Source organism: Nannobrachium achirus (assembly GCF_963921795.1).
Source record: "Nannobrachium achirus genome assembly, chromosome: 4".
NCBI classification, from domain to species: domain Eukaryota; kingdom Metazoa; phylum Chordata; class Actinopteri; order Myctophiformes; family Myctophidae; genus Nannobrachium; species Nannobrachium achirus.
In genome coordinates this window covers 75,537,843-75,565,182 of record NC_137813.1, presented here as the reverse complement: position 1 = coordinate 75,565,182, position 27,340 = coordinate 75,537,843, and the positions used below count along the sequence as shown (strand labels likewise).

The 27,340-nt window shown below is 46.3% G+C and overlaps 1 protein-coding gene across 1 annotated transcript; it reads left to right on the top strand.

The window, feature by feature from the left end:
• The first annotated feature begins 16,201 nt into the window (after positions 1-16,201).
• Positions 16,202-26,919, top strand: LOC308283408 (uncharacterized protein). The gene is made up of 6 exons (XM_080723837.1): positions 16,202-16,253; positions 16,412-16,610; positions 19,671-19,775; positions 22,091-22,549; positions 25,842-25,976; positions 26,464-26,919. Exons 2-6 carry the CDS (start codon positions 16,427-16,429, stop codon positions 26,745-26,747), a joined length of 1,167 nt encoding a protein of 388 aa, XP_080579963.1. The 5' UTR covers positions 16,202-16,253; positions 16,412-16,426; the 3' UTR covers positions 26,748-26,919.
• Positions 26,920-27,340: the final 421 nt, after the last annotated feature.

Below are 27,340 nucleotides of genomic sequence, written 5' to 3'. Positions count from 1 at the left end.
ATCCATGCAATGTTTTTTTTTGTTCTGAAATAATGGAACATTTCTTGCAATGGTATCATAACCAAGATTGTGCTCTCTGCTGAATTGTTTTTCCTCTGTGACCTGCTGACAAATGAAACATCTGTCCCAGTTAGTTTTCTCAACTGTTATGATGGCTTCTGTCATGTCTTAGGCAGAGGCAGAGGGTTTATCCTTGAACCACATTTTACCAAGCACTTTGATGTATGGGATACAACTAAGTTCATACCTTAACCCTACACTTGGTCCAATCGTTCTTCCAATGCCGTTTAAATACTGTTTAACCTTGGCTCGGCTCTCCCGTGCTGGCACAACCTGTCAATTCAGGTGCAGCTATCTGTTTTGGGGTAATTAGACAACATTTGGGATACTAACTTTCAATTAGCTGACATTGAACCTCATTCTGAGTTTAACAGCAGTGATATATCACCAGCGTGTCCTGGTAGTGCAGATAATCTCTCTTTTCTAATCTTTCTATGATCCACACAGTTGTATTTTGATGTGTTAAAAGTTGTTCTTTAACATAATCTAAAATGGAATAACACCAAATCGTCCTTAATGAAAAATACATACATTTATATGAGAAAATGTACCTTTTGAGGATCCAGGGGGCCATCTTGAAAATAGAAATTTCAAGTGGCTGGAAGTGATTTCTTGTCATAAAGACTGCTCATATCAATTTGCGTATACTTGTGTCACTAACTAAACCATTCTATTGCTTAATGCTCCATTTAGGTGGTGGGCTGGTGGCAATCTTGTAAAACGGCCGCCATCTTGAAAATTCAAGTGGCTGTGGGTGGCTTATTGTCAAGTTACCCACAGAGACTGCTCATGTAAATTATCATGCTTGTATCACCAAATAAACCCTTATATCACTTAATTGCTTCACTACAGTGGTGGCCATCTTGAAAAATGCCCGCCATCTTGAAATTTCAAGTGGCTGTGGGTGGCTTATTGTCAAGTGACCCACAGAGACTGCTCATGCCAATTTTCATGCTTGTATCACCAAATATACCATTACATTACTTAAATTCTGCACTAAGGTGTTGGCCATCTTGAAAAATGGCCGCCATATTGAAATTTCAATTGCCTAGGACAATTTTCTTGTCAAGTGACCCATGGAGACTGCTCATGCCAATTTTCACGCTTTTATCATAAAATGAAAGATCGTAGCACTTAACCGCTCCGCTACAGCTGCAATGTGTCTTACTGTGCTGTGTGTTCTGGTGGTAGCCAGAACTACAGGCTTGGTCATGGACTGTGAGTATCAGCAGGTCAATTATTGTCAAGTTCATGCTCTTACAACCATAGTAGTATAGTGTGTGTGTTCCCTGGTATAGGCCTACATGTTGAAACCTAGTCACATAAAACACACCTGATCAGAAACATTATGTTTTCTTCTTCTTTTCCACATATACACATCATGAACAGTAGCAACAAATGTGTTTATCATCACATGTTGGTCCTTACAGATCATACAGACAACAACCAGTTGATCCTGGGTCAGGTGATGATGATCAGATGTATTTTATTTTCCTGAACTGGTTAATTGACAAAGGTTGCAATAATTAAAAGTTAGTGTTTATGCATAGCCTGGCACAACTCTCATTGACATGTCAGAACATTCATTCCTCAGCTGTGTAAAGAACCACCACTAGGTGTCAGTGTGTGTCTGACAGAGAGCCAGTCTTATTTTTTCTGATGGATGATGTCTGATAGTTCGATACTTCTGATAGTTTTTTTTTGCATTTATGTATTGACATAAATGCATGCATTGACTTGTCTTTGCTCTTAATTGTTTTTGATGGCCCATGTTTTTTGATTGAAACATTTGGGCAGGTGCATATTTTGCAATGAATTGGTATAACATACAAATAAGTAAAGTTATCAGAAATGGAAGTGGAAGCCATAATGAATTGAGCTCTGCCATACAGTAAGTGATAAGACCAGACTGTCAGGACTATACCAGTCTTGACCTGCATTCATCAGAATCAGAATCTTATTCAGCTTTAATGTGCTGAAATCATTTTTTTCCCCTTCTTCTTTTTCCCCTTTCTTTTTTTATAAGCTCCCACATTTGTAATTTTCAGGAAAGGGAAGGGAAGGAGAATATGATTATATAGAAAGTAGGATGACATGAAAAACAAAATATAATATATACTGTGTGCACTTTCTCTTCAAAATACTGGAACAAGCAGTTGCCTCTCAAATCAAATCCCACCTAGACTCAGGGGGTGATTACAGAACAGTCCTAGTGGGTCCAAGTCCAGGAGCCCAAGAGCCAGGGGGGGGCCCAGCCTGAGCCCCTGAGCCCCCTCCACCAACCTTGCGCCCCCATATCAACAACAGAGACATTGGGCATTAACTATTTAAACTCTGTATACTTTGTTAACAGGGGTCCCCCAGGGCCTTATATTTGTTCCTGTACTTTTCCCCCTCCTCACTAAATCTGTTCAAAAGTCATTTTGTCGTGACTTGGCCCCTGTTTGGTTGAATCCTTTGATCTGACCCTTAACCAGCAGTTCACACAGGCTGACTAATAAACAGCCACTTTAGCCTGGAGCCCAATCCAAAGACCAGGACACCCAGACCAGTGCCGCCGCCATAGGCGATTCTAGCCTCTTCTATCAGGGGGTGCAAGACAGACCGAGTACTTCTATTATCTCATGCACGCGCGCGCGTGCAGGGAAAAAAATCGCTTTTTAGCAGTTTTGTCCTGTTGTTTTAACAGGTTTCTGCAGTTTATTTTTTACCCAAATGTAACACAACACACAAAAAAAAGTGCAAAACAGGTGCTTCTTTTTCTAGACACCATGAGCAAATTCATGTACTTATATTTTGCAGGCAGAGGCAGCACAGGACATATAAATCCAAACATCAAGTTAATCATCAAGCAATCAAGCAATCATTACACAATGAACTGCAGCCTCCGGTTTTTGGCACTTGCATACTGATCAATTATTTGCTGCAGTTTAATTTCGTGTTCTTTCTCAATCTGTAAAATGCCTATATGGTGTTAATCTCACAGACCACCCATAGTGCCTGCCAAGTCTGCCAAGTTAACAACAGAAATACTTGCCCCTCCTCTCTTTTTGCGCACATTTTACAAACCACGATCGCTGTTTTGGGTAATAATTATAAAATAAAGTTAATTACAAAAAAAAGTAAAAAAATAAATAAAATAAGAAATGGCCGCCTGGTGGCCAGGGGGTGCAAGTGCACCCAAGGACACCCCTTAAAATCGCCTATGGCCGCCGCTACCATGACGCGCACAACGCACTGTGCTTCGGGCACCACGCTGCCAAAGGGAACCAAAAAATTATAGAAAAAAAGAAGAAAAAGAAGAAGAGCCAAGCCAATCATCATCATAATAACTAAGCCATTTGTGCAAAGGGCACCAAAATGGGTTTCAGCGCCCTTGACACATCCAGCAGAGCTGGCTGCCTCCCAGGGAGTTGTATCAATCTTCTTGTTTAGGCAAGTGTCGGCACCTCTTATTCCATTGAAGACATGCGGAGCAGCATTGTCTAACTATCTGACACATGAATTCCAAAAGGTATAGCTAACACACTAATAAATAATCCCTGTGAAATTATAACATTTTATAAAAGCATATACTGTAGGGTATGTTGGACATGCACGCCGATTTTATTTCCAAGTTACAATGACAAGCAATTATAATCTAGTGATATGGAAGCAATTTAACACAAGTGCTTTAACAGTCATTAAGATAAGATTGACGATCTGGCGCAGAAGAAGCTTAAACTGTAGGATACGACTGCTTATGCAAGATTCGAGCATTTTGCAGAGATCGGAAGCGGCGCGGCGCTACTTCTTTTCGTGGACTGTGAGGTCTCCAATAATATACAGTGAAGTGTCCTATCGTATGCGATAACGTCTTGCTGCACCGGCACCTGCTAACGGTGCCCACGGTCATGGCCACAAGCGAGAAACACCTGGATGACGAGGACTACGACTCCGTCCTCCGGCAGTGCGAGACGGAGGGCTGCGGACATTACATCGTCCCGGACGATCCATACAAGCAGTGCCTAGCCTGCCTGAAATGGACGCATCTGGAACGGGGCACCCACCCTAACCCGACCTGCCTCGAGTGTGCTTCGCTGGACCCGGCCTACAGGGCCGGCTCCCCTCCTCCCAGTGGACGCCGCGGCTCGACAGCAGGTGGGACTGCTTCCGAGCCCATTCCCCCGCTCAGTCTGTGGCCCGCGGTGGGTCGAGGGCCCAGACTCCACAAACCCCCGATGTCACCCTGGACTCCCAGGAGGTTCCACCCTCCTCCCAGGCTGACACCCAGGAGGCCGCTGACGCGTGCCACCCGAGCACCTCCTCGGAAGCGCCAGGCGGCGCCACTTCTCCAACCCCGGACCCATGGACAGTGTTCAGAGGGCTGCTTGCAACATGCAGTTGGAGATCCCGGTCGAGGTACGCCCGCAGGCTGCTATCAAGCCCCGCCTGGGCAAGACCCTCCCTACCCTCCCTCCCCCAGTCATGTCTCTTCTTCCGGAGATTATTGGCTTCTCCGAGGCCCTCCACGAGTCCTGGCAAGAGCATCAGGACCCTAAGAGACTGCCTTTCAACACTGAGCTCGCTCGAGGAAGGGAGATGGAACATGGCCACGAGAGGAAGAAAGGAGACAACCCTCCGGCTCCTTGTATCATCAAAGCGGGGGAGAAGCCCCAATTTGGAGATACCTTCCACCGCCACATGGCCAAGTCTCGCAGGGAATGCTTCAGAGCTGCCGGTCACGTTGCCAGGGATATCAACATGGCAGGTCTCCTAGTGGCTTCAGTCAAGGACACCTTCGAGAAGATGTGCCTCGGTGTCTCGGACGAGATGAACCATAAGGACATGAGGGACATGATTATGGCTAAGGCGGCAGACATCGCCGCTTCCCTCGACCTGGTGGTGGACCTCAACTTCCATGCAGTTTCCTGGGCTGTGAGGCAGGGTCAGGTGGGCCTAGCCTGGCAGAACTCCATCCGACTCTCGGCCCTCTGTTCGTGTAATGAGAGTGGCTTCAGAGGAGGAGTGGCTGGGCGTCACTGGCTTTAAGGGGGAGACACCCCAACTTGAGTGACAAGCCCTTCGGCCAATGATATCGTCCTTCGGGAGTTAACGTGAGACGTTTCTGTGTTTCTGTGATCTCTGTGACGCTAGAGCGCCACCCATAGGATGGAGACCTACTGTGCCTTGAGACAAAGGAAACAGCAGCCTTGCTCTTGCTGCCCAGCGGTCTAGCCTTCCCTAAGCGTGTGGCCCTGGGGCTGGCGCTGGTGATTATTTGTTTGAGAAACAGTGCCCCTGTTTTAGTCTGAAACTTTGTCCCCCGACTATCTCACCCCAGCCTACCCTGATTATCTTATAAGTTACAGGGCACCAAGGTGCCAGACGGGCTCCCATGGTCGTATAGAACGTCATAGGTCAGAGGGAGACTAGTCCCCGACTATCTCTACTACTCCCATGGTCGTATCGAACATCATAGGTCAGAGGGAGACTAGTCCCTGACTATCTCACCCCCAGCCTACCCTGAGGAGTCAGCCACGTCTCTAACACGGCATGCACCTCCGAGGACGCTGCACATCCAGCAACACCCCAGAGGACGCTGACACATCCAGCAACACCCCAGAGGACGCTGCACATCCAGCAACACCCCAGAGGACGCTGCCACATCCAGCAACACCCAAGAAGACGCTGCCACATCCAGACTATACAACGTGGCGAAGGTCGACGGAGACGACCAGTTCCTGGACTGAATTCCCTCTGGAGAAGCTGAGCCCAGGAAGCTGACAACCCTCCAGTAGAAAGTGTAGGCCATCCCAATGGTCTCCACTATCCAGTAGAAAGTGCTCTCAGTCCCTCTGGGACTGGAGAGCCACCACTAGTGTAGGCCATCCCAATGGTTCCACTATCCAGCGGGACAGTGTTGACCTGGCCACAGCCCATCTCCCAGACCCCGGGTCATAGGAGACAAACAGCTGGGAGGAAGACCTACCGACTGTTGTTCTTTGCCGGTACAGGCGCCACGCCCTCACTGGACAACGACAGTTCAAATGTCTGTCTCACAAGGCGCCCGGCACGGCCATGTTTGCAGCAGCTGGGGCTCGGAAGCGTGCTGGAGGAGGGAGACCCAGGTTCACTATGGGGCTCTACCCCCTTGTTTACTTCCCAAATGCCTCTAGTGGCTTCGCCCGCGGCATGCTAGTGTAGCTCCCCCTGGGAGATACAGCTAGATGCAGAGCGTGACTGGTTCCTCCCACCAACCTGAGACTGAGCAGCAGAGCGGGGAGGTGTGTCGTGGAGCCGCACGCGGTTGTTGTACACCGCTGTGTGGCACAACACAGCGGTGTCATTGACCTGAAAGATCTTGAAGACCTCTGACGTAAACTTGTTGAAAAGGGGTCCCTCAGTGAGCTTGTAGATCTGCTATGTTCTAATGTTAGGCCCAGACAAGAGGACACTGTGTTCCTAAACAAACGCACACGCAGGCAGACACGCACGCACCCACACACGGTTACAGTAGCAGATCAATAATTAATGATTAACTTTGAATAAGAAAAACAAATCACATTTTGATCAAATCACACAAAAACATGCTGATATAAATTTTACATAAAGACATTAGAAGAGCAAAAATAAAATATCGACAAAACGTAGGCACAGAATTCACCATGAAAGCAGGGAGATTAGTCTATATGAGATATATTATATTTCTTAACGTAGACGTTTTCAGAAGTGATTTAAAGGATATCCATGATTTCTGGCAGAAACCTCTTATCTCCATATGTTAACTGTTTGTGTTTTTCATATTAATGTCATTTACTTGATCATTGTACAGAGTCACACAACAGCATCAAAAGTAGCCGATCTACAACCTCATAGCGTGGAGCAATCAATGTGTTTTTGATTCTGAAAAGTAACAGTTTTGGACATATGAGGTTTCCTCCTGACAGAGATGATTTGCTAGGCTTTATGCACTCTGGGCTCACAGAGAGAGCCTGAATGTCACTGACCCTGTTAGCCCTGGTCAGAGCCATCAGCAGAAACCTTTTGAAGCAGAGGATTTTCAAATCCACTGATTCCAACACTTCCAAGGGCTGCTTACAAGGGCTGCTTACAAAGGGCGTCCAACACCTTTGTCAGATCCCAGGCTGGGAACAGTGGTCTAGAGACCAACCCAGGTCCAATCTGCTTCGCAGAAAGCAGAGGATGTCTCCAACGGAGGCCTGAAACGACACCACCAGTGGCAACCGTTCCAGGCATCATTTCTCAAAGACGTTTGTCAGGTCATATAAGGACCAGCGTGGCATCGTTGGCCCAGTCCATTCAGTAGAGTGATCGTTCAGCTCGATACTGAGCTGGGTAAGACTCATAATATAGGGCTGTATTTGGATTGTCTTAAAGGACAACTTTAGTTTTTTACAACAAGGGTTCATATTTTAGATTGTAATTAAAGAATATAAAAGATGAGTGTTAAAATTATTTCATTTACTTCTTTCTATTGTTTTAGAGATTCTTATTTCAGTGGTTGAGGGCATGCATACAAGTGGCTAAATATATCATTTTACACAGAATAAGCCCATTCCCAAGATACAACGCAACCTTTCATGGGGGCTAGAAGTGTTACTGTAAATAGCAATAAAGAAACTGCTGGCTTATTGTGTCTAAAATACATATTTAGCCACTTGTACGCATGCCCCCATGCGTACGCATGCCCCTCATTTTAGCATGGTAAACGCGATAAAACAATAGAACGAAGCAAATTAAAACATTTTAACACTCACTTTTTCTTTTCTCTAATTACAATCTAAAATATGAACCCTTGTAAAAAAACAAAGTTGTCCTTTAATTCATACAGTGCCGCCGGCCACAAGGGGCGCTAGAGTGCCAGACATTTCGCTCTACTACTTCTACTTCGCTCTAGCCTCCGTCGACACTGTCCCAAGTGCCTTGGGATTTCACTCCAGCCAATGCTATGGGTGACGAGAGGAGGAAGCTAGCTGACACGTAGCATAGCAGACAGCCCCATGCCCACCACTAGCACTGGGTCCATGGGGGGCATAGCAGACAGCCCCATGCCCACCACTAACACTGGGTCCATGGGGGGCATAGCAGACAGCCCCATGCCCACCGTTGTGTTGCACGTCTGCCCGGTGAGAAGGATTCAGAGCTCAGCTACGTGCAGAGAGGACGGTTGACCTCCGACCTGTCACCTCCGACCACACGGTGCTGCACCGCTGTGTGGCCCGGCCGCCTGGAGAGGAGCACGTGGTGCCGGAGGGACACCTGTGACGTGTGGAGGACCCCACAGCAGAGAGGCTGCATTTAGCCGGGGAGCCACAGGCCCAAAACCTGAGAGGACCTGTGATGTCATAACATACTTTTTATTTTTGTTTTTTCTATTCATTTGGTCAATAAGGTACACAGAATGAGAGGCCTGCTCTGCCGGAAATATTGCGAGAAAGAAAGTCCCATCGACGTCCCTATACAGGAAAAAAAAAATCTGCTTTAACTAGCATGTGAGAGGTCAAACTAGGGGTTCATCATGATTCTGAATCCATTGCAAGCATTTGTTTTGCATGAAAAACATTCCTTATGCTAGATTTCAGCCCCACAAAACGGTGAAAAGTGATGAATCATCAAAAATCACAGTTTTGAAAGCAGATTTATGTTTTGTATTATTTTCCTGTATAGTGAAGTCGATGGGACAGTGAATATACAAATGACCATAACCTTTTTTCGCAATGTTTCCGGCAGAGCAGGCCTCTCATTCTGTGTACCTTAACACATTGACCGCCTCCCCCGATAGTCCCGAGAAAATTCCAATGTCGCTCCCCGCCAGGCCCGATAGTCCCGAGAATTTGCTTTTATATAATGTAATGTTTAATTACATTCTTCTGCAGCCCGTTAAAAAGTTTGAGCTTTCTGTCATATAAGGAACCAAAGATATCACTCATCAAAGTAAGTGTGTTTGAAAACAAGAGTGTAATAACGTATAAATCTCAATAGAAATGAATAAAACTCCCAATAAACCACAGTGAATGCATTTAGCGTGGCAGAGCGCAGCCCGCAGAGTGCAATCAGCGACACACTGGGCACACGCATGTAGAAGGATGTGGGGCAGGGATGTGCAGAGAATATTTAGAGAGGCAGGGGCTGACATTTCTAAAGGGGCCTTTTGGTGGACAATTCTATTGAATGCAGCCCTCAGGGGCAGGGGCTCAAGCCCCCTTTGATGTCTATGTGTACATGCCTGGTGAAGGGGCTGGCAGAAGCGACAAACGGAGCAGCTGGATCTGAGACCATTTTGCACAAATCAAACAAAATCCAGTAAAATGTTCACTTGGAAAGCCATGACCTGCCTCATTGGCCAACAACACACAGCTTCATCATAACCCCCAAAGTCTCGACAACAAAATATTATGTCCCAGGCAGCCACACAACAACGAAGATCAGAAGATCAGATCAGCAGGAGCGTCACAAGGGAAAAGTGGGACTGAGTCTGATTTACTAGGGCCCAAGGTGGAAGGGGCTTCATTATTTTATACTTTTGCTATTGAAAAATAGCAGATCTACAAGCTTGCAGCGCGACACTCGGTGCCATGCTGTGAGCTTGTATATATCTATTTTTGAAATCCCCCTATGAAGAAAATTCATGGGGGGCCCGCAGTGAATCCTTGTACCCAGTGGGTACAAGGATTCACTGCGGCGAATTGTCTTCATAGGGGGATTTCAAAAATAGATATATACAAGCTCACAGCATGGCAACGAGTGTCGCGCTGCAAGCTTGTAGATCTGCTATTTTTCAATAGCAAAAGTATAAAATAATGAAGCATTTGAACAGATCCTCAGCCTCTGAGCCAAACAACCCACTACAGTACAAACACATAGAATCACCTGATGCAGCGCCGGTCCATTCGACTACCAATCCGATCTTCAAGCCCTGCTCGCGGGAGAGGACAGGAGAAAATACCCCCCGGCGAAGTCCTCGGTCAGGCTTTTCTGGTCTGAAGAAAAGCGACGCGTCGCGCCCATATAACTCCAACAAAAGTAGTGAAAATAGCAGATTTACAAGCACACAACGCCTCATCCCAAGCGCGATGATCGTTTCACGAGTGTCCTCCAACGAGTAAGAAAAGTAAACGCGACGATCATCATTTGGCAGCTCTGTTTCCATCCTAAACGTACTGTTGTTTTGGTGGATAATATTCCAGTCTGATGAAAGGGTCGCGTCCAAGGTCCATATAACTCCATGTAACAAAAGTACTGAAAATAGCAGATCTACAAGCACACAACGCCTCGTCGCATCAGCCGCATCACAAGCACGATAATCGTTTCAACGAGTAAGAAAAAGCAAACGCGACGATCATCATTTGGCAGCTGTTTCCAAAGTAGGCCTACTGTTTAGCTTCGCTAGGTTTTCCCTGCTGTGCACGCGCGATGCGCGCGCGCATGCAGGCATGTGCATTTGAGGCGCGCCGTGCACGAGCGCGCAGCCTGAGAAGAGAACGTCTAAACGTGCAGCGCTCCTGGAACCATCTAGCGTGATCGCACATCGCAGCAGTGTGCTCATAGACTATAATGAGTGTGCTCTGTTCTAAAGCCCGCCTACTGTATCCGGTTATGTAACACTCAGATACATGCAAGACACGTTTCCGCATCTGGTATAGACCCAGAACGGATCAGCAACAAGCAGGGCAAATTGTCCCAATCAGTTCTCTACAGGCCACTGAGGCCATGCAGCCAGCAGTTTGCGCACATCAATCAACAGAGCATGAGAGCGATTCAATTCAAAGGAACGTTATTGGCATGAGAAAACATAGGCTACGTTTACATCGCCAAAGCAAGTGCCACAAATAAATAAAAACAATTGAATATGGGGAACATATTTACAGTTATACACATAGGCCTTGCCTTATATAAAGTTATAAGTTATAAGTGTGTGTGTGTGTGTGTGTGTGTGTGCGTGTGTGTGTGTGTGTGTGTGTGTGTGTGTGTGTGTGTGTGTGTGTGCGTGCGTGCGTGCGTGCGTGCGTGCGCGCGTGTGTGTGTGTGTCAAAATGTGATCTGTGCAAAATAAAACACTTGAATGTTGAATAAAAGGTAAAAAGCTTATTTCTATTTCTGTGAAGTCAGTATGACGCCCTAAGGGCAAGAGGTGACCTATTACAGCCCTATTACACTATTCCAGTTATTGCCCTATTACACAATTACACTTATTACACTAGTACACTTATCTGATAAGTGCCTGACGCCATAAATTCAAATATCAACTGAATTATCCACTTGAAAAGCGATCGATCACAAAAAGGTAAATATCTCCAGTTTTTTCAATTATAGCTGGATTTTGGTCAAAAATGGCTATTTTGAGATGGCTGCAACTATAGAAAAAAAAGCTTTTTATTTATTTATTTTATTTTTTGGTGAGACTAGAGGTTGTCTTGTTTCATTTCAGGTACTGTAGGACATTGTCAAAAGAATACAGAATTTAGGAAAAATGTCAATATAAAAAAAAATTATACATTTTTTCATTAAACAAAATGGCAGGAGAGCCAAACAGTCAATGTTAAAATGGCGGCCAATGTGTTAATGACCAAATGAAAAAAAAAAAAAAAAAAAAAAGTATGTCATGACGTCACAGGTAAAACCCTATTCTTTGAGCTTTTGGGCCTGTGGCTCCCCGACTAATTGGGGCTCTTGGCTCCAAGTGCAGCCCCCTTGTATACTTCCCAAATGCCACTAGTGGTTTCACCTGCAGCGTTCTAGTGTAGCTCCCCCTGGGAGATACAGCTAGATGCAGAAGGTGAATGGTTCCTCCCACCAACCTGAGTTTTTTTTTCTTTTTTTGCTCTGAGTGCTTTTTGCATGGACCAATGGACACTTTTTTCCCATTATTTTGTCGTTGTTTGGCTCTGCACATTAAAGTAGCCTAGTATTTAAGTGCTATTGCATGTCTTGACTTAACGGTGAGACACTTGTGTATACTGTATATGTATGTGTATGCGTGTATATAGACCCATATATATTTTAGCTGGCTTTGCATTGATATGTTTTCCCCATTGTATGAATGGACCATTGTAAAGCACATTGAGTTCGCAACTTGCTTTGAAAAGTGCTATAAAATTGCAATCCATTATAAAAATGTAGTTAGGCTACTTAAATACCAGTAAGACTCCCTAATCGGGAGATAAGCGACCGTAGGTGGCTTATCTCCACAAATAGGGCAAAAATGTGTTTTTCCCAAATCTTCCTGATCCATGTTGATGACATGAGTGTAGACATGCTGTGTAGTGATATTCGTGATTTTAGGGCAAAAACTGTAGGAGCAGTGTCCAAAAATGTGTTTTAAAAATCGGCCTGAAGGTGGCGCTAGAATAGGGCCATGTGAGAAATGAGGGGTGGGGTCTCCGCGTTGCCTTGGCGGACGAATAGGTACCGGCCCCGGCTCTCCCGGACGCTCCTAGCCCGAGTTACGGCATTTTATGTGCGCTGCAGTGGCAGGGGGTCCTCCACAGGGGGCGCCACCACTTTTGCATCCGTTCTGGAGCACCAGGAGTCGGTGGTCCCCGGGAATTCCCCGTGAGCAGCCCCGTTGGGGTGGTCATTCTGTGAATCCAAGATGGCGCCGGCCAGGGCTGCTATGGTGACTACGTGTGTTGCATTCTGTCTGTTATTCGTGTTGTACGTGTCGTGTGAGCCTTCTTACACAAGAGAAGAGCTGCTGAACATTGGGTGTTCTACCCCACTGGACATTTTACCATCATTACTCACCCGTTCCACGGATGTACTGGATATTCTGCTGAGGGGGACAGCGTTCTTTGCCAGCGCTGTACGTTGGACCAGAAGACAACGGGGGAAGCGAGGAGGTTGTCTGGTTCGCCTACGGCGGAGAAGTTCGCGTCCACCGCTGCCAGGTATATTCCTCTGCAACGTGAACTCTTTACCCAATAAAATGGATGAACTCCGGATGCTTGTTTCACGGGAGAATGACTTCAAATCCACGGCTGTTTTCGCGTTCGTGGAGACAAAACTGACGGCGACAGTCCCAGACGGGGCTGTACAGTTAGATGGCTTCTCCGCGTTTCGCTGCGGCTGGGAAGTCAAGTGGAGGAGGATTAATGTTCTTTGTGAACAACCGCTGGTGCTCTGATGTGACAGTGTTGCAACAACACTGTTCTCCTGCAATTGAAATGCTTTTCATCCTCTGTCGCCCATTCTATTCTCCCCGTGAGTTTAACGCGTTCCTCCTCGTGTGTGTTTACATTCCTCCGGATGCTGACGTCACCGCAGCAGTGGATACACTAGCAGAACAGCTGACGGGGGCGGAACGTAAATACCCGGACAGTTTTGCTGTGGTGCTTGGGGACTTCAACCAGGCTCATCTGAGTCGGGCTCTCCCTAAATACAGACAGCAAGTCACATGTGCTACTAGGGGTGAGAACATTCTTGATCACTGCTACTGTACCATCCCGCAGGCATACCATTCTGTCCAACGTGCTGCTCTGGGCAGGGGTGATCACCATCTCATCCATCTGATCCCTCGCTACAGGCAGAGATTAAAAATATCAAAACCTGTAGTGCGGAGTTTCAGAGTGTGGTCCAGTGAGGCAAGTGAGCGACTCTGTGCCTGGCTGGAGAGTGCGGGCTGTGACCAGGACTTTGTTGAGTGGGCGGGGCCTGAGGCTGGAAACAACCTGGATGAATACACGGACACTGTGACATCATTCATCAGCCTCGGCGAGGAGGTGTGTGTCCCCCTCCGCTACAGGAAGATCTACAACAACGACAAGCCCTGGTTTTCAGCCCATCTCAGGAGGCTGCGGTCGGAGAAGGAGGTGGCCAGGCGTAGCGGCGACGTGGCCTTGTTCAGGCGAGCCAAGTACGAGTTTGCTAAAGCGGTGAGGGAGGCGAAACACCGCTTCTCGGAGAAACTGCGGCAGCAGCTCTCTGAGGGGAACTCCTCCTCTGTCTGGAAAGGACTTAAAACCATCACCAACTATAAGTCCAGGTCCCCACAGGCGTCTGACAACCTCCCTCTCGCCAACGAGCTCAATGAGTTTTACTGCCGCTTTGAGAGGGAGAGTTTCCCCCCTGCCCTCCCCCTCCACCCCCCCCGGACACAACCACTCTTCTCCCCCCCAACCCCACCACCTCTCACTGTCACAGAGAGAGAGGTTAAGCTGCTGTTCAGGAGCCAGAACCCCCGGAAGGCGTCCGGCCCGGATTCTGTCTCCCCCTCCGTCCTGAAGCACTGTGCTGACCAGCTCGCCCCGGTGTTCACCAACATCTTTAACACCTCGCTGGAGCTCGGTCAGGTACCAGCATGCTTCAAGGCCTCGACCATCATTCCCGTCCCCAAGAAGGCCAAGGTCACAGGCCTAAATGACTATAGACCCGTCGCCCTGACCTCTGTGGTCATGAAGGTCCTGGAGCGCCTTGTCCTGGCCCATCTGAAGGGCATTACTGATCCTGTGCTGGACCCGCTGCAGTTCGCGTACAGAGCGAATAGATCCACGGAGGACGCCGTGAACATGGCTCTGTACCACACTCTAAAACATCTGGACACTACCGGCAGCTATGCCAGGATCCTGTTCGTCGACTTCAGTTCGGCCTTCAACACCATCCTACCATCCATCCTGGAGCACCAGCTGTCCCTGCTGCAAGTGCCTGCCTCCACTCGCAAGTGGATTACGGACTTTTTAACCAACAGGTCGCAGCGGGTGAAGCTGGGGAAGAACATTTCCAGCTCCAGGTCCACCAGCACCGGTTCCCCGCAGGGCTGTGTCCTGTCCCCACTACTGTTTTCCCTGTACACCAACAGCTGTGTTTCCCTCCACCCGTCGGTCAAGCTCCTCAAGTTTGCTGACGACACCACCTTGGTGGGCCTCATCTCCAAGGGGGACGAGTCGGCCTACAGGGGGAGATCGAGCGGCTGCGAAGCTGGTGTGAAATTAACAACCTGGAGCTAAATGCCCTTAAGACAGTGGAGATGGTGGTGGACTTCCGGAAGGACCCAGCCCCGCCCCTTCCCATCATGCTGGGTGGCACTCAGGTGGACTATGTTGAGTCCTGCAAGTTCCTGGGGATGATCATCTCCAGGGACCTGAAGTGGGAACTCAATATCACTGCCCTCCTGAGAAAGGCCCAGCAAAGGATGTACTTTCTTCGGCAGCTGCGTAAATACAGACTGTCGAGGGCCATGATGACGCAGTTCTACACGGCCATCATAGAGTCCATCCTCACTCACTCTATCATCACTTGGTTCCCCGCTGCATGCGCAAAAGACCTGGTCAAGCTGCAGCGGGTGATACGCTCTGCAGAGAGGGTGATTGGCCGTCCCCTGCCCTCCCTCAAGTCCCTGCACGACTCCAGGGCGCTGAGGAGGGCAAGAAAGATCATGGCCGACCCCTCCCACCCTGGTCACGGCCTCCTCACCCTGCTCCCCTCTGGGAGAAGGATGCGGCACCTAGGGGCCAAGACAGAGCGCCACAAAAACAGTTTTTTCCCCTCAGCTGCCAGGCTGCTGGATGACGCTGGTTTCCCTTTTTCCCTTGCCCCTTAGGGACATCAGCAATATGTTGCACTATTGAACACTACTGCACTTTATTTATATTATTTATTATTTATTTCTGCACGGTGTTGTTTTGTGTTTGTTGTTTTTCATGTTATCCGTGAAAAAAATATTGAATGCACACTGGTATGTTACCAAAGCAAATTCCTATGTGTGATACACAATGGTAAATAAAGGAATCTGAATCTGAATCTGAATCTGAATCATTTGGTCATTTTTGCACATTTGGTCATTTTTTACATCTGGGGGTCCCCCAGGGACCTGGGGGTCCCTGGGGCTCCGGGGGTCCTTGGAGGTTGTAGTTTGGCAGGCAAGGAGTGTGTGTGTAAAATCTGGCATGGATCGGGTCAACGGGTGCGGAGATATAAGCAGGGAAAAAGTGTGACGTGTGACGTGTGAGCACATTTGGTCATTTTTTACATCTGGGGGTAGGGACCCCCCCCCACACACACACACACACACACACACACCCCCACACACACACACACACACACACACACACACACACGCGCGCACACGAGTACACACACACACAAACACAAACTCCTCCCTCCAGTGAAAACAAGGGAGCCTACCAGGGAAACTACGGTACAGAGTTGAGTTGAGGTCTCCGTGTTATGTTCAAGGTTCAACTTCAAGGTTCAAGGTTGTACTTTATTGTTACGTATTTTGTACATACGAGTAAAACTTGTTTTTGTTTGGCTTCCTTCATTCCTTCATTGTTGTTAATGTCTGTCTTTGTCTGTCTGTCTGTCTGTCTGTCTGTCTGTCTGTCTGTCTGTCTGTCTGTCTGTCTGTCTACAGTGTGTGGGTGTCATCATGAAGACGTGTGGAGCGTTGCTGGTCCTCCTGGTGTGTGTGTCTGAGTCTGGGGCTCAGGGAGAGAGACAGAGTATGGAATACAGGGTGACGCTTCTGGAGGCCAGAATGATCGCCGTCATAAGCAGGATTAGCTTGATGCTGGAGGACGAGTGGAGGGAGATCTTTGAGGTTAAGGTTGAAGGTTAGCTTGTGAAAATTAATGCTTTTAAAGTTGACTATATAGCGATAATGTGTACCGATTGGCGTGAATTTGTTGGAATAACATAACAAAACATCAGCCTCCTGGTGGCGCTATAATAGGGCAGTGTTAAAAGGGTGGCATTTGTTCCTCAACACAGTGCAAATGTAAGTTCAAAGTTTCACCATAATCGGACGCTGTGTTCATGATTTTCGGCATTTTGTTCAAAACGGGCCACTCTTGCAAACTATAGGCCTCTTATTAGAGCCGTCTTGATCACATGACTATAGAGATACTGTGTATAGTGTACCGATTTTATGAAATTTGGATTCAATCTGAAGGAGTAATATTAAATAAAAGGCATAAACACATAGGTTTTAACATGTTTATTCGCGTTTATATTTAACAAGAAATTCTTGAACACAAACAATGATAGATGCACAAACTTTAGAATCTCAACAGCAATATTACATGATACATGGGTAACCACTGCCTTATCACAGACACTGAACAGAATTTTGCCAATGCCCTTTTATCAGCTCTTGGATTATTGGTCATTAATTTGTCACAGTCAGGTCGTACCCAGTGCAGGGAGACCCCAGTTCTCACAATCTGACGACACCCCAAACCCTGTAGCATGATGTGTCCATTTGGCTTTCTTCTGAACCCCAGGAACCCTGTCTCGTCCTCTCTTACCAGAGGCACGAGACAGGGTTTCATATCTAGAAAGATACGGTTGTGAAATATTACTGCTTAAAAAGGGAGGACTGTATATTCTGGAGTTGAGGTATTCAATGATGACACTTGATGGCATTTTATATGTTTTATATAGAGGATGTATATTTGGCAGACACAAACATAGACAGTGATGAATGGTATCTGAAAATATAGAAATAATAACATAAGGATATGGAGACAATGAACACTGTGCAGTAGTACACAAGGATAGCATATTACTGAAATGAGCCATGAACTCATGTGTTTAGACCTAGCATGCACTCACACACAGATTAGGCTAGATCATGTTAGCTTAGCCACTGAAGTTTAGCTAGCAAATACAGTTACAAAAACGAACTTTTTAAACCAAACACAGATCAATCCTTACACAATGAACTGTTACCACATGAACCATTATTACACTGTATAAACAGAAAAACAACTCACTTCGTCAAGAACGCATTCTTATGTGCATATGTTTGTGTGTGGCTGCACTCATGCATGCATATAATTAGGGTTCAATGTTCTAGTGGTGCCCAAACAAGTGCCTCAACTAAAGTGTCATCTGGGTCCTGATCAGAGGGTGCCAGAGGCATGCCTGCTCTAAATGGGGACAATAAAGGTGGTGATGGGGAATTTTGTACACGGTATAGGCCTACTGTATATAGACCGTTTTCCTGAGTGCTCCCCTGTAGAGAGCGCCAGTGCCAGTGGTGGAGTAGAAGTACAATTATTGAAAATGGGATTGATTGATTGATTGATTGATTGATTGATTGATTGATTGATTGATTGTTTGGTCTTCAGAAATGGCTTCCAAACTGACTGCCTCTGAAGAGAAGGTGTCAGACCTGCAGAGCAGATTAAATGCCAGTGAAAACCAGGTGTTGGAGTTGAAGAAAGAAACGTTTTCACACACACACACACACACACACACACACACACACACACACACACACACACACACACACACACACACACACACACACACACACACACACACACACACTGAGTGCATAGTAGCTACATGAGGCTTTAAAAAATTACAAATTCCTATTGAATATCTTAATTACAATGAAATGAAAGGGCAACTCTTCTAGGCTATAATCGCAATACACTCGAGATAACGCACACCCTCTTGTGTAATATTGCTTAAACGTGGCACATGCCAAGACCCTGGTAACAAGTCTGTAACTCTGAGAGTGTACAAATGGAACCTTATGGGTCCGTAACTAGGAGAGTGTACAAATGGAACCAAATGGACCCTTACGGGTCCGTAACTAGGAGAGTGTACAAATGGAACCAAATGGAACCTTATGGGTCCGTAACTAGGAGAGTGTACAAATGGAACCAAATGTACCCTTACGGGTCCGTAACTAGGAGAGGCTCCCTATGACGAAACTTTCTCTCTCTGCAGTATGCATCATACCCTTTTATGCCCATACATGGAGATCCCTGTCTGTAGAACCAGCCGTTAGTGTGGTATGTGGCCTCCATATATGGGCATTCCCTGTTAGATATGGGCTTAATATTGATGACATCAGCAAACTCAATATATGGGCATAGACTTCACAGGGGCCTTGAGCCCCTGCCCTTTTATCCGTCTGTAAAAAGTGTCCTCTCCAGACCATGAATGCAGTTTTTACTATGGTGAAAGAAACACAAATGCCCTCTTTCCATGCCATACCTGAAGGCAGCATTCAAGAGAATTGCCTTGTTCAAACTCTCCTGAACTTGAATGCAGCGTCTTATGTTGAAATAATTGCCCTCTCTGTGTAGAAATCCATGCCGTTACGCCACATCTCCAGTATTCACTTGATTACACTTAGTTCATTGTGGTATCAAGCACTGAAAATAGCCGACCTCCAAGCTCACAACGTGTCGAAGCGCGAAGCGTTGTGAGCTTGGAGGTCTGCCATTATATCTATTTTCAATATTCTATGAACCCTTGTTGTAAAAAAACCAAGCTGTCCTTTAAACACTCTCTTCCCGAGATGCTAACACTCACACTCTCTCTCTCTCTCTGTGTCTCTCTCTCTCTCTCTCTCTCTCTCTCTCTCTCTCTCTCTCTCTCTCGTACAGAGCGCCGGTGCCATTGCTGCGGTGTAAACAACAGCCAGTGGTGTAATAGAAAAGTGAAATTATTGAAAATACTCAAGTAAAGTACAAATACTCAAAAAAGTACAGTACTTAAGTACATGTCTACAAGTTACTTTACACTACTGTTTACATCACAGCAGTGGCGGTGGCGCCCTCTACAGGGGAGCAATCAGGAAAACAGTATACAGTATGTACTGATTGATTGATTGATTGATTGATTGATTGATTGATTGATTGATTTGTCTTCAGAAATGGCTTCCAAATTGAGGTCCTCTGAAGAGAAGGTGTCAGACCTGCAGAGCAGATTAAATGCCAGTGAAAACCAGGTGTTGGAGTTGAAGAAAGAAAGTCACGGTACGTTTTCACACACACACACACGCACGCACGCACGCACGTACACACTGCGTGTGTGATATTTATCAACGTGGCACACGGTGAGTTGTACTGTAGATCTGATATTTTTTTGCTAAGCCAGGGTTAAAGTCTACATTCAAGCCATTGTTAGCTTGTAGATCTGTTATTACTTGCGGCAGTATATGTTGCGTATCTGTTAGTGTTTACGCCCGTAGCCAATCAGGGACCAGCATTCTTGGTGATGTTACCATCATCAGCCAATGAGGGGCCAGCTTTCTTGGTGACGTCACCAACAACAAGTGCGACCTGATATATAAATAACAAGGCGTGCTCTGCTGGCTCACGAGTAGTCCATATATGGCCACGCAAGTTGGCACCTCGACAGAGTGCTGTATAGTTTTTTCTGTCTTTTGATTTATTTATCTTGTGCAGATCTATGTGGGTAAAAAGTTAATATTTTTTGTACACCTTTACACCAATACTTTAGTACTTTTACATGAAAATGTACAAAAAATAATAATGTAATTCTTCTTTCAACTGAGTCAAGTATTGATCTAAAATGTACCTTCTGGACCAATAAGAATACTGTATCCAGGTTGTTGGAACCAAATGGACCCTTAGAGGTTTGTAACTCTGAGAGTGTACAAATGGAACCAAATGGACCCTTACAGCTCTGTAACTCTGAGAGTGTACAAATGGAACCAAATGGACCCTTACAGCTCTGTAACTCTGAGAGTGTACAAATGGAACCAAATGGACCCTTACAGCTCTGTAACTCTGAGTGTACAAATGGAACCAAATGGACCCTTACAGCTCTGTAACTCTGAGTGTACAAATGGAACCAAATGTACCCTTACAGCTCTGTAACTCTGAGTGTACAAATGGTACCAAATTGACCCTTACCGCTCTGTAACTCTGAGTGTACAAATGGACCCTTACAGCTCTGTAACTCTGAGTGTACAAATGGAACCAAATGGACCCTTACAGCTCTGTAACTCTGAGAGTGTACAAATGGAACCAAATGGACCCTTACAGCTCTGTAACTCTGAATGTACAAATGGTACCAAATGGACCCTTACATCTCTGTAACTCTGAGTGTACAAATGGAACCAAATGTACCCTTACAGCTCTGTAACTCTGAGTGTACAAATGGTACCAAATGGACCCTTACCGCTCTGTAACTCTGAGTGTACAAATGGAACCAAATGAACCCTTACCGCTCTGTAACTCTGAGTGTACAAATGGTACCACATGGACCCTTACAGGTCTGTAACTCTGAGAGTGTACAAATGGAACCAAATGGACCCTTACAGCTCTGTAACTCTGAGAGTGTACAAATGGAACCAAATTGACCCTTACAGCTCTGTAACTCTGAGAGTGTACAAATGGAACCAAATGGATCCTTACAGCTCTGTAACTCTGAGAGTGTACACATGGAACCAAATGGTCGAGGTCGAGGAGCTGATCTCGAACCGGGTCACCTGGCTCAAAGTGCTACTCACTCCTCCTCCGAGTCCCACTCCCGAGCAGATTATGCCTTGTTCCCCAACAGTCCCAAGCGAATTCCATCTGCCGTCTCCAGTCCCACAGAGGAGAGCTTTATTGGCCGCCAGTTTGCTTTGAAGTTGGGAATCCCTGTCTCTGCGATCCAGAGGCCTGTCCCTGCCTTTGCGCTGAATGGTCACTCCATGGGTCCTGTCACTCACCGGAACAAGCCCCTCACCCTCACTGTCTCAGGAGACCATGTGGAGGCCATACGCCCCTACGTCACTCACTCTCCGGTCACTCCGTTCATCCTGGGCAGACCCTGGTTGGAGCTTCACATGTGACATCACAGGTGACATCACAGTGATGTCAGATACTCACACGTCTGCTGGAGTTCTGGGTGCATTCTCAGCTGGAGCGCTGCCTGCCAGGTCTGTTGCCTTCAGCTCGCCCCGATCTCTGCCCAGGCTGAGTGTTCTCCTGCCCGGGTTGCACCCGTCTGAAAGGCCGTCGCTGACGCCGGGTGCAAACCAACGTTCCTCAATTGCCAACGTTCCTCCGTCACCAAACACCAGGTGGCGATCCTTGTGCTTTAACTCTGTGCTCCAGTGTTAATAAATACGCCCGGGTGGGCTTTAATCTTCTACTGCCTCCTCCTTTGCTGTGCATTTGGGTCAAACTCATGTCAGTCCAAACACTGTAACTCTGAGAGTGTATAAATGAATCCAAATGGAAACTTGCAGGAGACTGTTGACAAATGACATCATTTAATGTAAATTACCTGTGTAGTATTTATGAATGATTTCATATGAATGTTGTGTTGATTTCAGACCACCTTGCTCAGCTGTCCCACATGGCCACCCTACAGACCCAAGTGGCCACCGTACAGACCCAAGTGTCCACCCTACAGACCCAAGTGGCCACCGTACAGACCCAAGTGTCCACCGTAAAGTCCCAAGTGTCCACCGTAAAGTCCCACATGGCCACCATACAGACCCAAGTGGCCACCGTACAGACCCAAGTGTCCACCGTAAAGTCCCAAGTGTCCACCGTAAAGTCCCAAGTGGCCACCATACAGACCCAAGTGTCCACCGTACAGACCCAAGTGTCCACCGTACAGACCCAAGTGTCCACCGTACAGACCCATGTGTCCACCGTAAAGTCCCAAGTATCCACCGTAAAGTCCCAAGTATCCACCGTAAAGTCCCAAGTGTCCACCGTACAGACCCATATGGCCACCATACAGACCCAAGTGACCAACGTACAGACCCAAGTACAGGAACTGAGGGGTAAGTACTGTTTAGTAAAAAACCGGTATACAGAAACTATTGGCTAAAGATAATACAGTATTTGATAACTGGGAGTTAGAAGGACAGCACCCTACTCCAACCACAGGGACAAAACACATGTATACACCCTTTAGAGGAATGACCAATAATAATAAAATACCTGTGTCCACCCTTTAGAGCAGGGGTGGGCAATTATTTTCTCCATGGGGCCACATGAACAACAGAACATATTGTGGAGGGCCGGGCCAAAAGGCAGTGCTCCCTGCAAGATGTGCTCCCCGCAAACTAAACACGCGGCTGTACCTCCGACTGCAGTAAATAAATACTTAGCAGTCAAATATTTGTTGAAAACCCAGCATTCGGCATTGACTCTTTTTTTTAGCCACTTTAGCCATTTTTGATGGGTAAGGTAAGGCAGGTGGTCTTGATGTGTGACCAGTCTGACCACCTGCTTGTTATTGAGACAACAATCCAATGATCACACACGTGCTGATCATTGGATGTATATCGCACCAGTTCCCCATATATGGATATGATATGGATATGAAGTCCTGTTAGATATGGGCTTAATATTGATGACATCAGGGATCTCCATGTATGAGCATAGAGTGGTTCCCATGTCATCACAACATACAATCCCTTTTATGCCCATACATGGGGATTCATGATATCTGACATCACTGTGATGTCACCTGTGATGTCACAGTGATGTGTTAGGGAAACCACAGTGTCAGGTGTTATCCCTGTTCTGAGTATCTGACATCTCTGTGATGTCACCTGTGATGTCACAGTGATGTGTCAGGGGAGCCTGATTTGGAATCGCACTTGAGTTCTGGGCGGAGCCGTTTGTTTTCATGCCCGTCGGCAGGTTAGTTACTCACCAGCGTTAGTTTTACTGAGGTTAGGGTTAGGGTTAGGCATAGTTTTACTGAGGTTAGGGTTAGGGTTAGGCATAGTTTTACTGAGGTTAGGGTTAGGGTTAGGCATAGTTTTACTGAGGTTAGGGTTAGTTTTAGCTTTAGGCATAGTTTTACTGAGGTTAGGGTTAGGGTTAGGCATAGTTTTACTGAGGTTAGGGTTAGGTTTAGCTTTAGGCATAGTTTTACTGAGGTTAGGGTTAGGTTTAGCTTTAGGCATAGTTTTACTGAGGTTAGGGTTAGGTTTAGCTTTAGGCATAGTTTTACTGAGGTTAGGGCAGGGACGTGCTGGCCATTGGGAAAAGCGGGCCAACTCCCGAACGGCCGGTTCATTCCCGGCCGGTCCAGGTCGGCCGGTCCAGGCCGGGCATTTGGAAAAAAAAAAAAAATGCCGGTCTTCGTTCCATTTTGGGGGCTGGGTGGCTGTCGGGCAGAAACCTTGTATCTCCAAGTTTCAAATTTGTAATTTCTTTCGCAAAGTAAAGCCCTGCTTCATCATACAAGGCCGTCGCACAAAGGTTGTGAAAACAGCAGATCTATAAGCACACAACGTGTGCTTGTAGATCGGCTGTTTTCACTAGTTTAAATCATTTTTTAAATGATAAATACAAAACAAACTGTTTTGGACATACAAGGTTTCCACCCGACAACGACGAACTAACTCATGTAATTGGCCCACTGGCTTGTCACTTGTCATGATCTGAAATGGCAAATCTTTGAGTAGCAGCAGCGCTATAGAGAGAGATCTCTCTCTATAGCACACAATGAGGGCCTCTCCAACTCTTTTTCCCGGGCTGAATCAGGGCCTCGCCCTTTAGGGCAAGGTTGCCTTTAGCCCTTAGGCGTCATACTATATATTATTATTTATTTGTCTATATCAGGGGTCTTCAACGTTTTCAGGCCGGGGACCCCCAAACTGATGGGGAGATGGAGCAGGGACCCCCTACCACCTCGTAGGGTGGGGGGGTCGGGGCTACGACATATTTTTTATTTTAAACATGTACAAGTTACAGCGAGCAGGGTGGGCCGTACCACTACCATTTCTAAACATACTACTTATTAACTGAGAACCAATGTCAATAATATCAACAATCTGTCAATTGCATAGTAATCATGTATTCAAGCTATTCAAAATGGATAGAATCATGATTTATTTTTTAACAAATGTGAAAAGAAAAAAAAAACTTTTTTTGATTTTTTTTTTTTTTTTTTGCAATAATTTCGCGGACCCCCTGCAGTACCTCCGCGGACCCCCTGGGGGTCGCGGACCCCCTGTTGAAGACCCCTGGTCTATATTATTTATTATTTATGAGGGAAAAGAAGAGATGAGTATAATACAGTAGTGTTAATAATATTATTATGCTTTTATAATACTAGAAGCTCTAGTCGGCGACCTGGCCAACTCGGAACAATGTAAATAGGGAATGAATGCCCCGCCCTTTAGGACCCGTTTTGACCATCTGTCTGCCTGTGTCTATTTATGCCCATATATGGAGATATCTGTATCTGTCTGTCTGTCTGTCGGCGTCCATTTTATGTCCATATATGGAGATCACTGCAGTTATAGTTCTGGGTCCATTTTATGCCCAGATATGGAGATATCTGTCTATCTGCGTCCATTTTATGCCCATATATGGAGTATCTGTCTGTGCCTCCAACTGTGTTGCAGACACAGTGCCGGTTCCCCCTTTAATGCAAACCTCATTATACCTGTTGTCATAGGACCCGTTTTGAACATCTGTTTGCCTGTGTCCATTTATGCCCATATATGGAGATATCTGTATCTGTCTGTCTGTGTCCATTTTATGCCCATATATGGAGATCTTTGACCATCTGTTTGCCTCTGTCCATTTATGTCCATATATGAAGATATCTGTATCTGTCTGTCTGCAATCCATTTTATGCCCATATATGGGGGCATTCATTTTATGCCCATATATGGAGAACGCGCGTGCCCGTGGGACGAACGGTTCTCGAGATACGCGGATTACATACATACATACACACTCACAGAGATTTTTTGTTGACTCATGTGGCGTACGTGATGTCAGAGCCTTTTGTGAAGTGATGTCACAATGAGTCAGAGCTTTCGCCGATTTCCTCCGGAACAGCCTGATGTCAACAATCAACCCCGCATAAGGAGATTCCGAACGTTTCTCGCCGGTTCGGGAAAACCACGCGTCGGGTCGGGTCGAGACCCGGCACTGCACTCCGCGCCGCGGCGGGGAACGCGCGTGCCGAATCTGAAGCCGGTGGGACGAACGGTTCTCGAGATACACGGATTACAGACACACAGACAGACAGACAGACACGCAGAGACTTCTCGCATTTATAGATAGATTATAAACAATATGATAATGATCCTGTGTTGACAGACAAACCAAAGGTGGCCTTCTCTGCTGGGTTGAGGAGTGGTAGAGGAGCACAAGTTGGACCATTTAGTTCTACCACCACTCTTGTCTACCAGAACGTCATCACTAACATCGGCAACGCATACAATCCATCTACAGGTAGGTGGAGATTAAATCATGTTCATTAACTCATTACACCACATATCTATCAGGTATAAATTAATGACCAGTAATCATTAATAGGCAGGGTGAGAGGACTTCAATATCATTGTTTTTAAAACAATGTTTAAATAGTGAAATATTGGTTTAAACCACTGACGTATTTCCTCAAGATTGATTGATTGATTGATTGATTGATTGATTGATTGATTGATTGAATAGTTATTTAGTCATAAATGCAAACAGCAGGTGTTTCATACAGTAAGTGTGTGTGTGTGTGTGCGTGTGTGTGTGTGTGTGTGTGTGTGTGTGCGTGCGTGTGCGCGCTCACACATGTGCATGCGTGTGTGCGTTTGTGTGTGTGTGTGCGACTGTGTGTGTGTGTGTGTGCGTGCGTGCGTGTACGTGGTGTGTGTGTGTGTGTGTGTGTGTGTGTGTGTGTGTGTGTGTGTGTGTGTGTGTGTGTGTGTGTTTGTTTGTGTTTCAGGTCAGTTTGTCGCTCCATCCAGAGGAGTCTATCTGTTCAGATTCACTGCAATGGGCTGGTGGGATATGGAGTATGTGTCCGTCCACATGTATAAAAATAACAAGATGCTCATTGCTAACTCTTCAAAGAATTATGGTAACCATGTTAAATATGTGTCTAATGGAATGATCCTAGAGCTGCAGCAGGGAGACAAGGTTTACATGAGGTTACCTTCTGGTCACAGGCTCTCTGATAACTCAGAAAACCACAACACATTCAGTGGTGTTCTGATCTATCCTATGTAACACTACTGGTACCATTACTTTATAGAGTGTATTCTATGTAACACTACTGGTACAATTACTTTATAGAGTGTATTCTATGTAACACTACTGGTACCATTACTTTATAGTGTATTCTATGTAACACTACTGATACCATTATACTTTAAAGAGCTCCCATAATGTTCATATTCATCTCTCAATAAACTCATAATCCAACATTTCATCACTGTTGTCAGAGTCTATTTTATGTTTTTGAGATGTTTATTGCGACCGTCAGGTTGCAGTTACTATCAAAACCTCCACCGGCTGTCCGTCCGTCTGTCAGTCAGTCTGTCTGTCTGTCACGTCACACGTCACACTTACTCATATCTCCGCCACCGTTGCCCCTATCCATGCCAAACTTTGCACACACAGTAGCACACGCTCGGGGACCACCTCCAGCGACCCCCAGAGCCCCTGGGACCCCCAGGGACCCCCTGGCGCTGCTGCCAAAAAGTGCAAAAATGACCAAATTACCACCACAACAGGGCTGCTCACAGGGAATTCCCGGGGACCACCAACTCCTAGTGCTCCAGAACGGATGCAAAAGTGGTCACCTACAAAATCTGCTCCAA